At 40.5% G+C, this 14,772-nt stretch overlaps 1 protein-coding gene across 1 annotated transcript in view; it reads left to right on the top strand.

The window, feature by feature from the left end:
- Window positions 1-13,869, top strand: part of LOC139380827 (low-density lipoprotein receptor-related protein 1B-like) — a 485,305-nt gene extending 471,436 nt beyond the window's left edge. Inside the window, exons 84-91 of the mRNA XM_071123916.1 lie at window positions 410-584; window positions 5,061-5,165; window positions 6,692-6,805; window positions 8,714-8,790; window positions 9,188-9,278; window positions 9,960-10,128; window positions 11,050-11,124; window positions 12,220-13,869. Of these exons, the coding sequence (XP_070980017.1) occupies window positions 410-584; window positions 5,061-5,165; window positions 6,692-6,805; window positions 8,714-8,790; window positions 9,188-9,278; window positions 9,960-10,128; window positions 11,050-11,124; window positions 12,220-12,360 (947 nt within the window). The 3' untranslated portion in view covers window positions 12,361-13,869. The remainder of the gene's footprint in view (window positions 1-409; window positions 585-5,060; window positions 5,166-6,691; window positions 6,806-8,713; window positions 8,791-9,187; window positions 9,279-9,959; window positions 10,129-11,049; window positions 11,125-12,219) is intronic.
- Window positions 13,870-14,772: the final 903 nt, after the last annotated feature.

The raw sequence follows: 14,772 nt of genomic DNA, 5'->3' as shown, positions 1-14,772 counted from the left end.
GAGTAATTATAAATGCCCCTCTAAACAGCGTCTGGTGGTTTCTGTGCTGCACTGATAAAATATGGCGTTCTCTTATGTAGGCTTTGTCATTATAAATTGTGAGGAAAACAATTTCAACTGACACTATTAGTGCATTCCAACTGTTACTTGCCCAAGGGGTGATACGTTTTCATCTATGGATGAGATGCCATTTGTTGCAGATAATTAAGTCTCATTAAAAGCCTGTAAAATTCTAATCAAACCAGCTAAAACTATACTCCGTTTCCTCATTATGAAATGCACCTCTCTCTCTCTCCCTCTGTCTCAATATCCCTCCCTCCCTCCTTCCATCTCACTGTCTCTGTATCTCTATCTATCTTATTCTCTCCATGTCTCTTTCTCTTTCCTCTGTTCTTTCTCTCCTCTGCAGACATCTGCCACCACTACTGTGTAAACTCCAAGGCCTGTACATTGTCCAGTAGTGGCCATGTAGAGTGTGTGTGTCCGGTCAGATACGAGGGAAACAAATGTGAGGTGGATAAGTGCCTGAGGTGCCATGGAGCACCTTGCCTCGTCAACGATGATACAGCAGATGTGGTCTGCAAGTGAGTTACAACATTACAACATTGCTTTATATTCTGTGTTGGGTAAACACATTACACAGTAAAACCAAGTGATTACTATCTGCACACATAAATATACTCTCTTCTGTTACACTTTTTACATGTGTCAAGGCATTTCAAATTTAATTTCAGAACATAAACACTTATTTTCTGTAACAGTTTTTAAACACACGAACACGTTTATTCAGCACAAGTTGTTAAGGTTTAAACACTGGGGGTGTTGTTTTAACTGGACGTGAAGATGTATTTGCATATTTCCCAGCATGCTTTTCGAGTGAATTTGAGAGATACAGTACGCACCCATGACTGTGTTTGATAGTGACAGAGAAGAGAGATAGTTGTTGCATTCAGTAGGTTCTCTTTGACAAGTCTTCACCAAGTGAATGTTTAAGTAGATGTACCAAATAAAAGTAAACCAACATACAGTGCATTTGGAAAGTGTTTAGACCTCTTGACTTTTTCCACATTTTCTTACATTACAGCATTATTCTAAAATGAAAAAATACATAAAAAATCCTCAGTAATCTACATGCAATAACCCATAATGACAAAGCAAAAAAAGGTTGCGCTCATTGCATCCTGTTATCCATTGATTATCCTTAAGATGTTTCTACAACTTCATTGGAGTCCTTCATCCAATTCATCCAATTGAATGGACATGATTTGAAAAGGCACACACCTGTCTATATAAGGTTCCACAGTTGACAGTGCATGTCAGAGCAAAAACCAAGCCATGAGATCGAAGTAATTGTCTGTAGAACTCCGAGACAGGATTGTGTCGAGGCACAGATCTAGGAACGGTACCAAAAAATATCTGCAGCGTTAAAGGTCCCCAAGAACACAGTGGCCTCCATCATTCTTAAATGGAAGATGTTTGGAACCACCAAGACTCTTCTTAGAGCTGGCCACCTGGCCAAACTGAGCAATCGGGTGAGAAGGGCCTTGGTCAGGGAGGTGACCAAGAACCTGATGTTCACTCTTACAGAGCTCCAGAGAGCCTCTGTGGAGATGGGAGAATCTTCCAGAAGGACAACTATCTCTGCAGCACTCCACCAATCAGCCTTTATGGTAGTGGCCAAACGGATGCCACTTCTCAGTAAAAGGCACATGACAGCCAGCTTGGAGTTTACCAAAAGGCACCTAAAGACTCTCAGACCATGAGAAACAAGATTCTCTGGTCTGATGAAAACAAGATTGAACTCTTTGACCTGAATGCCAAATGTCACTGCTCTTGATAGTATCACTGATATTTAATAAGCTTACGTATCGGCCTCACGGCCTTCATCAGAGCTTCTGTGAGTTTTTTAAAATTAGCACCCTTATGAAGATCTAGCCCCTCCCACATCCGTTCCACGCATCGAATGGGGATGGAAGCAAAGGAAAAACAAATATGTGCTACCAGAGTAACAGCAGTATAAAAACAAAGGGTGGGGAAGGGGTGTCATGGGTGGCCATTTGATTAATTGTTCAGCAGTCTTATGGCTTAGGGGTAGAAGCTGTTAAGGAGCCTTTTGGACCTAGACTTGGTGCTCTGGTACAGCTTGCCGTGCGGTTGCAGAGAGAACAGTCTATGACCTGCGTGACTGGAGTCTTTGCCAATTTTTTTGTACATAGGTCTTGGATGGCAGGAAGCTTGGTCCCTGTGACTCTCGATCCACTCCACTACAGCCCTGTCGATGTTAATTGGGCTTGCTCGTCCCTCCTTTTCTTGTAGTCCGCGATCAGCTACTTTGTCTTGCTCACATTGAGGGAGAGGTTGTTGTCCTGGCACCATTCTGCCAGGTTTCTGGCCTTCTCCCTATAGGCTGTCTCATCGTTGTTGGTGATCAGGCCTACCACTGTTGTATCGTCAGCAAACTTAATGATGCTGTTGGAGTCGTGCTTGGCCACGCAGTCGTCGATGAACAGGGAGTACAGAAGGGGACCAGCGTGGCAGATGTGTTGTTGCCTACCCTTACCACCTGGAAGCGGCCAGTCAGGAAGTCCAGGATCCAGTTGCAGAGGGAGGTGTTTAGTCCTAGGGTCCTTAGCTTAGTGATGAGCTTTGATGGCACCATAGAGTTGAATGCTGAGCTGTAGTCAATGAACAGCATTCTCACATAGGTGTTATTTTTGTCCAGGTGGGGAAGGGCCGTGTGGAGTGTGATTTGAGATTACGTTCATCTGTGGATCTTTTGGGGGGGTATCCGATTTGGAGTGGGTCTAGTGTTTCTGGGATGATGGTGTTGATGTGCGTCATGATGAGCCTTTCAAAGCACTTCATGGCTACCAACGTGAGTGCTACATGCGGTAGTCATTTAGGAAGGTTATCTTCACTTTCTTGGGCACAGGGACTATGTTGGTCTGCTTGAAACAATCTAGGTATTACAGACTTGGTCAGGGAGAGGTTGGAAATGTCATTGAAGACACTTGCCAGTTGGTCCGCGCGTGCTCTGAGTACACATCCTGGTAGTCTGTCTGGCCCCGCGGCTTGAGAGGATCTGCAGAAAAAAATGGGAAAACTCCCCAAATACAGGTGTGCCAAGCTTGTAGCATCATACCCAAGAAAGCTCGAGGCTGTAATCTCTGCCAAAGGTACGTCAACAAAGTACAGATTAAAGGGTCTGAATACTTATGTAAATATGATATTTCAGTTTTTATTTTTCCTAAATTAGCAAACATTTCTTAAAACCTATTTTTGCTTTGTCATTATGAAGTAATGTGTGTAAATTGATGAGGAGAAAAAAAACAATTTAATCAATTTTAGAATAAGGCTGTAACGTAACTAAACATGGGGTCTGAATACTCTCCAAAGGCACTGTATAATGCTTTTCATAAGACATTTAGTTTAGGCCTAATTATCGTCAACATTGTGGTCTCAAAATCCTGGCACATGGGCAACATCAGACCTCCAAGTGACAATATGCTTGTTACTGAAATTATTAGTGCTTCCTATCGGAATCTTGTCAGGGGAAGGATAGCAATCAATTGGAAAATTTTATCACCCACAACCTACACTAAGTGTGACTGCTGTGGTGAACTACTTAATAACTAGACTACCGAAACCATCTAAACTGGAACAACCATCTCAATAACAAGTCCAACCCCTTATAGATTGCATTAGTTTTTGAAAATGTTTAGTTATGTATCTTTTCTATAGTATAAGATCCATTAATCAATCAATGTGCATGAGGAAACATATATTTTAAAACAACCTATTCTAAAAATCAGTTCGCAGAAATGAACTCGAGTAACAACACCACCTGATTGAAAAGCTTTCTTGAATCAAATGTTCAGTTGGGAAGAAATGTAGATAAGGTAACAGACATTCTTAACGCTGATCTGAATAAAAGAAAATCACACATTTCTTAATCGTTTTTCGTGATATCCAATTGGTAGTTACAGTCTTGTCCCATCTCTGCAACTCCTGTACCAACTCGGGAGAGTCGAAGATCGAGAGCCACTTGTCCTTCGAAACATGACCCTGCCAAGCTGCACTGTTGTCTTAACCTGGAAGCTAGCCGCACCAATGTGTCGGAGGAAACACTGTACAACTCGCGACCGAAGTCAACATGCCCGGCCTGCCACAAGGAGTCACTAGAGCGCGATGGGACAAGGACATCCTGGCAGGCCAAACCCTCCCCTAACCTGGACGATGCTGGGACAATTGTGTGCCGCCTCATGGGTTTCCCTGTCAGCTGTGGCACAGCACAGGATCGAACCCAGGTCTGTAGTGACACCTTTAGCACTGAAATGCAGTGCCTTAGATTGCTGCGCCACTCAGGAGAACCTCAAATCACATTTTATGACTAAATTCATTCTAAACCAGTTGATGGGGAAGTAAACACTAGTGTTTAAAATCTGGAAACTTGGGAGCTATAGGTGTTCTACTGGTTGAAAACTGACTGGAAAAAGCTGACTATCATCAAATAAAATCAAATGTATCATGGTTAATCTTGCATTCTAAACACCTGTGTTTAAGATGAGAAAACTTACTGGCAAATCTAATGTTGAAGTTTTAAACACTGACGTTTAGGTTATAAAGGTGTCACATGTTTCATGGTTCTACTGTGTAGAGCTAATGCTTGATGTACTGTAGTTTAATAGTCTTCCATCCGAAGATTTTACCGACCGATATTTTCTATGGTTAAAGTTTTTATTTATTTTATTTTATTTAACCTTTATTTAATTAGGCAAGTCAGTTAAGAACACATTTTTATTTACAATGTCGGCCTACCAAAAGGTAAAAGGTTTTGTCCAAATATGTGTCAATGGAGACAAGACTACATAAAGAGAGACCTAAGACAATAAATTGCATTTACAATTCACAGATTCAAATATTTCAATGCATTTGACAACAGAAAATAGGCCTTAATTACTACAGATAATCTGTAGTCTTGCATTTCCCAAAAAATGTAAGAAAGACATAAACCGTGGGCCAACCATCAGTGACACCAACTTTCCTCTATTTTCCTCCAGCTGTACTAATGGCAGGATAGCACCCAGCTGTAAACTATGTGATGGCTACTGTTACAACGGAGGTACCTGCCACCTGGACCCTGACACCAACCTGCCCTTCTGTCAGTAAGTACAGTAACTACTAGCAATAGCCCGGAATAACAATAGCCTAAGAATGTTCTCTATTTGTACGTTATTCTTTCTTTGTTCTTCATTGCCATTCAGTTATGCCAGGAAGGCTGGCCTTTAATGGAACCAAAACTCATTGGTATTTTATTCTAATGATTTGATTTTTGAAAATAAGTGGGGAGTTGTTTTTCTTTTTTTTACACAGGGCTAAGATCCTAAGTAAAGAGAATGTTTGACACCAGTGGATGCAGGCCATGTCATAGCAGGAGGCAGGATGTTAGGGCTCAATAAGAGAATGAGTCACACCTGGCTGTGGGTATAGATCTTTAGAAAGCTAGCCCTCTGTGGCAGAGTAGAAGTAATAAAGCTCTGCGTGGGGTACAGCTACAGACATTGGAAGGTAACTGAAACTACGGAAACATTCCTGTTCAGAACACTGTTCTTTTGTCAGTGTGCTTCTTCTCGGTGGTAGGTTTCAGGAGAACAATTTTGTATTTTGATCTTCAGTGGTAAGAACAGTGTTACACACGCTATGAGCGGCAGGAACTCAATGGCAATGACTGGTAGAGGACAATAGACTGGCTCTCAGAGACCTGTGGGAATCATCCAGGAAAGAGAATGCTCTGCGCTTCTGGTGGTCCACAAATATTAATTTCAGCTCTGCTATTATCAGGTGTGGTTCAATGTTAAAGACCTCCCCACAAAGATGATTGGAAATCCATCTGAAAAGACAAACCTTGTTGCTCTATCTTTTTACTGTCCCATTGTCCATTGTAGTTACAATTAAATGTGTGGCCGTGACTGGCACGATTCAAGGGATATAATCAATTTCTATGCAAATGATCCCATCTCGTTTTCCACACGGTTAACAGATCTAGATAATGTGGTTTATTCATTGGCTGCGAGGCATAGAGATTAGTTGCGATGATGGATATGCCTGTGTCAAGAAATCATAATGTTTGACCTTAAACTATAACAGAGTAAATGAATATCTCATCCAAGCCACCCCAGAAACTCCACAAGCAGAAATATCATTGAGATGGTAAGTAGCAGAAAACTGTCTTAAAGGTCTAAGGGATTTTCAAAACTGATCAGTGTTCTGCCAGTAAATATTCTACGTGTATATAAACATAAAGTGGGCATTACAATTGTTTTGATGAATTATCGAGATCAACATGTTCCTAACTAATCAGAATTTGCTTATGTCTGTATTGAAATGTTTCTGTTCATTTTGTTTATAAATACTGTAAATAAGCTTGCGAATTTATAACAATATTCTGAAAAACCTATATTTTTTTTGCCTCAATGGATGTAGCTGTCATCAGTTTAGCTAAACATAACGTTTCTACTGTAGTTTAGTTTTAGATTAATTTATTCATCATGAATGATACAAACATAAATAATATCTTAGAACAAATCTATGTAGTATTTTGTTTGTTGCCATGTTGAAAGATGTCCATCTGCCTATACAATACCTAGCCTGGTTGTTTTTATCGCTATCACTCCACCACACTGTTTTACAGCTGCACGTCAGGGTTCAAGAACCAACGTTGTGATGAGCTGGCCAACCCATGTGATTACTTCTGTCAGAATGACGGGATGTGCACTATCACTGCCCTTAACAAACCCCGCTGCAAGTAGGTCCCTTCCTACATCACTTCCTGTGGCTGTTCCAGAGGTCTCACCCTCCCACCTCTCGTCATTCAGGTCTATTTCGGCCAGTGTGATGCTCTATATGGCTGTTCCAGAGGTCTCACCCTCCCACCTCTCGTCATTCACCTCCATTTCAGTCATTGTGATGGTCTATATAACACTTTCTCACCTCTAATAGAGTATTTACTCCCTCTTCAACTCACTGCTAACTAACTGCATGTCATACAGCCTGGGCTGACATGCCATTCGAGTGACATTCAAGTGCTGTCTGATTGTGAATATAGGGGACCTGTTGTGATCAATGCATGTATGGTGATTAATGTGTTAAGAGTGTGTTAACAGCCAGAAAATGTGGACTTGGGACTTGCATGGCCTCTGCTGTAGCTCTGAAATAAATCCATTCACAACCATGTCAGAGTTTTTTTTTATTTAATAATTTTTTTCTTCTTTTTTTTCACCTTTATTTAACCAGGTAGGCCAGTTCTCATTTACAACTGCGACCTGGCCAAGCTAAACCAAAGCGGTGTGACACAAACAACAACACAGAGTTACACATGGAATAAACAATGTACAGTCAATAATACAATAGAAAAAAAGTATATATACAATGTGTGCAAACGGCGTGAGGAGGTAAGGCAATAAATAGGCCATAATAGCGAAGTAATTACAATTTAGCAAATTAACACTGGAGTGATAGATGTGCAGATGATGATGTGCAAGTAGAAATACTGGTGTGCAAAAAAGTAAATGAAAGCAATATGTGGATGAGGTAGGTTGGATGGGCTATTTACAGATGGGCTGTGTACATCTGCAGCGATCGGTTAGCTGCTCAGATAGCTGATGTTTAAAGTTAGTGAGGGAGATATAAGGTGTTGGCTTTGGGGATGACCAGTGAGATATACCTGCTGGAGCGCGTGCTACTGGTGGGTGTTGTTATCGCGACCAGTGAGCTGAGATAAGGCGGAGCTTTACCTAGCAAAGACTTATAGATGACCTGGGGCCAGTGGGTCTGGCGACGAATATGTCGCGAGGGCCAGAGGACGAGAGCATACAGGTCGCAGGGGTGGGTGGTATATGGGGCTTTGGTGATCAAACGGATGGCACTGTGGCACTGTGATAGACTGCATCCAGTTTGCTGAGTAGAGTGTTGGAGGCTATTTTGTAAATGACTTCGCTGAATTTGAGGATCGATTGGATAGTCAGTTTTACGGGGGTATGTTTAAATAGATTACAAACCCTTTTACACATCCGCTCATCAGTTGCTCATCAGATCTTACCTAGTATTTTCCCTAACAATATTTTATTTGATATTTTACCCATCAGAGAGGATGATTCATTTGTAACACCCCTCCATTAAAATCATGATTGTTTGTGCTGTGACATTCTTTCCATAAGGGAACGATTCATTGTCTACATGCGTGGATGCAATTCTTATTCCTGATCATTTGGTGTTGTGATTTCTTGGAGTGCATGTAATTTAGTGTAATTTCATTCCTTCCATCACCAACCAGTTGCAGTGGTCAGATCGCTCATGCTTTACATACACCTAAACATCAATCACGCCCAATAAAAAATCACCTAACTAGTCATTCATCACTCCCATTGGATCCCATCCAAACAACAAACCAGATGACTCCATATTGATATACTGTTTTCTGCAGAATATTCATCCTGTTAATCTACTCACTCTGTTTTCCAACCAGCACTACTTTTAGATGTCTTCTATAAAAAAAGTGTTTCTCTAAGAAAATCTGTAAAAATCTGTAAAAATGTTATCCATGGCTGAGTATCTGTTCCCATAGCACTTATTTTATTTATTTTTATTTAGTTGATTAAGGTAGAGACAGCTAAAGACTATGGTTGTTTTCTCCTCTCTGATTGGTCTGTACCAGGTGTTCAGTCAATTGGGCAGGCACACAGTGTGAAAGGCCCGCCCCCAAGAGCAGCAGATCAGACAACACCAGTGGAGGTGAGCGCAGAAGTCAAATGACTCACCCAGCGTCATACACGGCTTACAACCCATCCTCTAGTTAGCCTTATGGTTGTGGTCAGATGGATTGTCTACTGCTGTAATATATACCCCCATCTGCTTTGGCTGTTCAAGAATGCTCAGTGGATGACATTTTACATACCTCATTATCCAGAGCAACTTAGAGGAGCAACTAGGGTTAAGTGCGTTGCTCGAAGGGCACATTGGCAGATTTTTCACCAAGTTGGCTCTGAGATTTAAACCAGCAACCTTTCAGTTACTGACCCAATGCTCTTAACCACTAGGCTACATGTTAACTATTGCAATGAGACTGTGATAACACTAACAGCAATCCAAAATGCTAAAGCAGTTTCATTCTTTCTCTTCTCCGTTTCAGGGAGCATAGCCATCATCGTACCTCTGGTCCTGCTGGTGATCTTGATCACAACGGTGGTGGCGGGCATTTTCATCTGCAAAAGAAGGCAGAGGTACACTATGTTAAGCCTAATATGTAAATATGCTTGCTGGTGTGTCCTGTGATATGTGTATAAGTGTATTGCATGTGTTGTGATTTAGATTTTGTGATCACCAGACACATTTTCATATGTGACAATAAAGTATTCAAATCAATTGAAATGTTGATGTGGCTGGTGATCTCAGGTACCAGGCCAGGTCACCCGTGATACAAGTCAGTATTCAACATCCGTGTTTGAGGATGTCTGGCAATGACATGGAGACCGACCACTAAGGGAAACCATGAGCACTGTTACCTTCAAGTAGATTTAGGTTTTGCTAGGGTGTTGTGGACGGGGATGGCGGATGTATGTAAGTAAGCACCTGCATCTGAATCCAAAGGTTGCAAATTGAAATCCAGCGATAGAAAGTTGTTCTTGTTTTAAGCCTATTCCAAACCTTAACCCTTAACCATTCAAAGTTAATGCCTAACCTTAAGATTTCAGAGATTTTTTACTAAACAACCCTAACCTTAAATATTCGGAGTTATTGCCTAAACTTAACCTTAAACACTTTGAAATTTGATGTTTGGAACAACTTCGAAATTTGACGTTTAAGAAACATGGATGAACGTCTAATGCTAACGTGAGACTGTGATAGCTAGTTGCAGGTACTGTACAACATACCATTAATTATCAAATGTTAATGAGTGTTAGTTGTCCTCCTCCTCCCAGGGGGAAGAGGGTGACGAGGCAGCCCATGACGAATGGAGGGATCAACGTGGAGATAGGAAATCCTACCTACAACATGTATGAGGTCGACCACGACAACCATGCAGATGCTGGCAGCCTTTTGCGACCAAACTTTACACTGGACCCTCATAAGGTTTGTATTGGAAGACTATGTACAAAATCCACCATTCATTTTGTGCGCAATAACATTTTATGCAAAAACTAAATGCAAAAACGTTGTTTGGTTGAATATTGTAAGAGTGTATTTATTTGGGATAATATAATATACAGAGGCAACATTGTAGTCTCATCTGTTAATCCATCAGTATGCAACCATCATCCATCCATTATTGGTATCATAGTAATGTAATCAGTAGTGTGATTAACAAAATTAGGCTTTAGCATCTCCTCATGTGGCATACCAAATACAATTTCTACCAGACTTTCTGTCCACGGTATGATCTGAAATAGATGTGTAGTTACATTAACAGATGGAGCACAAACCTCAGGTATGTGGAGAGAAACATTATTCAGGCGCTCTGTACCAAGGGAACATTTTATCTTCTGTTGACTCATTTTCTTCATGGGCCTCAACACGCACTAACGCCCCGAATACCAAATAAATCATAACAGCTTTACTGATCTATCTTGTTATCTAACTTGCCTGCTACCACTTCAAGCTTAATGCGTTTGCTTCTCGCCATGCCAACTTTGACATCTGGTAGTGTCAGTCCCACCTGGATCCCTTTGCATTAGAAAGGTAGAGGCTGACTGAATCACAAGTAGCTAACTCCACTATAGTGTTTCTTTATCATATCAGTGAATACTGTAGGTGCCATGGTTTTTTGTTGAATTTGAATCATCAATCTAAGTTCTAAAACCAAATATGGATGGACAATTGTTGATCTCATTTTCTAATCCTCACATGATTTTGAGTTCCTCACTGATGTTGATATATAATAGATGTTCAGTTGGATTATATCCATATACACGTGTGGTAAAGTGTACAGTATGTTGGTTGAGAACAGCTTGGCCTTGTGGCATGGTGAACATTGGCAGAACTTGTGTGTTGCAGGGCTGGTGTGTGAAGTCCAGTGACCCTCGCACCCTGGGCATACATACTGTTCCCAAGGAGGTGATACCTGGACAGGTGATTTCTCCCATCCTTCCCCTTAGTTTAGACAACCAACCTCTTACAGGGGAAGGCATGCTGTTATGCCGTTCACTATAGAAGGAACATACGTGAGCTGTAGAACGTTTGTAAATCTCCTTTTGGAAGGAAACCTGCGGACTTGTCAATAAAAAGGAAGCTGAATGGCACTTTCAGTGCATTTTTGTGGTTTTAGATATGGTTAAATTAATCTTGAAGTATTTAAAAAGGAAAAGTATTGTTGCACTTGTAACATTTACCTCTTCTGAATGTATGCTACAACCAATTTGGAAAAAATATTGTGTTGGAAAATCTCATTGTTAATTTAATGCATATTGGGAGTAAACCCTGCGACTGCACATTTAATTATGTTGCTTGGGCTAATGTACATGAGCTATATCCTATTCTTTCCTGCTACCTTGCAATAACAACCTTACAGTCTTAGCTGTGTTCTTCATCTTTAACCTTCTCTAACATAAACATAGAAATGCCAAAGTCGTCTGTTGTCTCTGTGTCGAGAAATAATATTGCTATACTGTGTGTATTGCAGTGCAACATATCAGAAACCTTTTTAAAGGGATACATTGGGATTTTGGCAAAAAAAAGGCCCTTTATCTACTTCCTCAGAGTCATTTGAACTTGTGGAAACCATTTTCATCTCTGCATGCAGTTTGAAGTAAGTTGCTAACTAGCGCTAGCACAATTGCTAACTATCTTTAGGGCAATGACTGGAAGTCTATGGGTATCTGCTAGCATGCTTGTAGATACCCATAGGCTTCCACTCATTGCGCAATGCTAGTTAGCATTGGCTCACGGAACTACCTCTAACTTCCTTCATACTGGACACTGAAACATAAAAATGGTATCCACAAGCTCATCTGACTCTGGGGGAGTAGACAAAGGGCATATTGACAAAATCCAGAAGTATCCTTTTAAGTCACAGTAAGTCATAATAAGTTACAGATAGTAGTGTAGGACATTGTCATCATACAGGGCACCAGATTATGTAGGCTATTTTCTTATGCATTGTTGAGAGCTGTGCGAATATGATGTGCCTGTCAAATATCTAACAGCATTTTTACTTCCTCAATGCAGCCCTTGAACTATTCCAACCCAGTGTATGCAAAGATCTACCTTGACGGACAGAACTGTCGCAAACCGGTCATCAACATAGACGAAAGGAGAGGGCTACTCCCAAAGAAACTAGAGGGGACAATTCGCGAAACCGCCGCATAGCCTGACTACACTTTCTACTCCTTTTATACGACAGTGTACAAATGTATAAAAACAAGGAAAATAAGAATTTTCTATTTCCTATCAGGCTCCTGTCCTCTCGGTTAGGTTTGTTGGTTTTTAGCGTCAGCATTACCTCTTCAGTTGTGTGCTGAACACTTTGATTTAAACATTTTAGTTTCTGTTGTTTGCTTTCTGTTTGTCGAACATTCGTTATACAGCACTATTTAGTATATACTGAATGATACTGAAGTAAAGCTGCTGATTTGCAAAATAACTTAACTCCGGAAATCTTCTGTTGTAAACAAACGTCAAGATTGATACAGTACTTATTTCTGAACCTATATATGTCTGTCTCTTGTTAGGCCGAGATTTAATCAGATAAAGCGTTAACCGGCAATAGCCCACACCCACTTAGCTGATGTTTTGTTGGTGTCAGAGGTGGAACTGTGTTGAATCTGAAATCAGTGAGCAGCTTCTCTTGTGATCATTGTCACAAAGCCAAATTCATCCCATTCGTTCAGAACGAGAAAGTGTAGGCTATATAGAAATAATGACCTTCAAACGAATCATCATTAAACAAAATAATGAAGGTAGTCCATCAGCCTCACATTCCAGTGTTTGAACTTGTAAACAAGGTTGCATGGGATTTCTCTTCATTTGACTCAGCCAATGGCAATGTTCGCTTTGGTGTCGATTGTGGATTTGACAGTGCTCACGCAGATTCACCTCAGACACTGTCAAAATATCAGCTATGCAGATGTTGGCTAAAACAGATCTAATTTAATTGGGGCCTCAGTGGAACCAACAACTTGTTATTTTGGTGCAGTATAAGATCTAAAGCAGGTCTATATATATTTTTCTGAATAAATGATATATCATCTTATAAAAACAAGAACAGTTTGAGATTGGTCAAAGTTTTATGTGCCATGGTTTCCATTGTCATTGATTTCCCCAGAACAAGAACTGTTAATCTTCACAATAACATGTTATAATTTCATGGCTTCATACCTGAACAATGAAGCTTGTTTTCTGTCCTTGTGTTTGTATCGTTTGATTCAGCCAAGATGGATACAATCCAGAAGTGGCCAAGGTTAGTTTTAAGAGGATTATTTTCCGTTAACCATCTAATTCAGTTCTTTACAGTATTATATCATGTTCATGTAATAATTCCAAACATATATATTTGCTCTGCTACAAATAGAAGATATTTTACTGAGGTGACTGAAATGTATATTCCATCTAAGATGTTCTGCTTGGATCACAGAAATTATTGAAACTCAACATGAATGTTATGAGAAGAGAATCACAGACATCCGTATTTTTGTAGGTCTCTTGTTCCAACAACATATCTGTATCAACTTTACAGCATAAGGATGTGAACACGGAAAATAATTTAACACGACTCTATGGCTACAAAGTTACTTTAGATAATTATAAAGATACTTTCTGTCACTTTCAGAAAAGGGAAGACGATAGATAACACATTTTATAATTTTGTATTTGATTTGTATGTTGTTTGGCTGCTTGTATTTTGAAGAAATGTATTAAATGTAAGTACTTTTTTATCAAATGTAAATCAATATAAAATAAAGGGGGCAAATTTCCATTTCAAAATAATTCTTTGAGTTTCTGAAATCTCAGCTTGATAATGGCGCTAACATCAGACTTCAACACGATACAGCTAGTGCTTAAGCAAGACACCTGTTGGAACATTTCCCTTAACTCACATGAAGGGATTTAAGTGACAAAGCTGTCATATTTCCAGGGTTTGAGTGGTCCATGACCTAACAAGTCAATCAACAGTTGTGACATCTTATCTGTGGTATGAAACAGGCTCAAAGGACAGGGTGATTAGTGTGTGAGTGTGTGTGTGAAGGCTAAGTGCATTCATTACCTCCAATGATGACCACTCCATCAACACCCGCCCCACAGCACACTGAATGGTAATTCAGTCCCTTGGAGTTATAACACAACGGCCGATTATCTGCACCCCTCTGTGTTTCACCTTCTCTGTCACCATGACAACTGCACTACCAAGAGGGAGGACAGACAGACTGACTGCTCTTTGTCCAGTGCTGCTCCCAGTTCCGTCCCCTGGCATTTTCCTCCCCTGCTATCAACATGAATCTGTACAGTAAAGTGCTGCTATGGAGGGGAGGGGGGGGGGGGGGGGGGGGGCTGCTATTTGATGTGGGGGCTACTATTTGATGTGGCTAAACTCTGGCTTATCTCCAGATTTTGAGAGGATTTGAGTCTCACTTATATCATTAGGAGCCAGACATTGTATAGGTACTCTAATGTATATTGAATTAGCCACATCAATCAGGTAGTTTTATGAATTAATTTATTACAAGTGCCATGTGATGTCACTGTAGCTACCCTATATCTTCTACCTGTGTCACGTTCTGACCT

Source organism: Oncorhynchus clarkii, chromosome 22 (genome assembly GCF_045791955.1).
Source record: "Oncorhynchus clarkii lewisi isolate Uvic-CL-2024 chromosome 22, UVic_Ocla_1.0, whole genome shotgun sequence".
NCBI lineage: Eukaryota > Metazoa > Chordata > Actinopteri > Salmoniformes > Salmonidae > Oncorhynchus > Oncorhynchus clarkii.
This window is presented reverse-complemented; position numbering and strand designations above follow the sequence as displayed.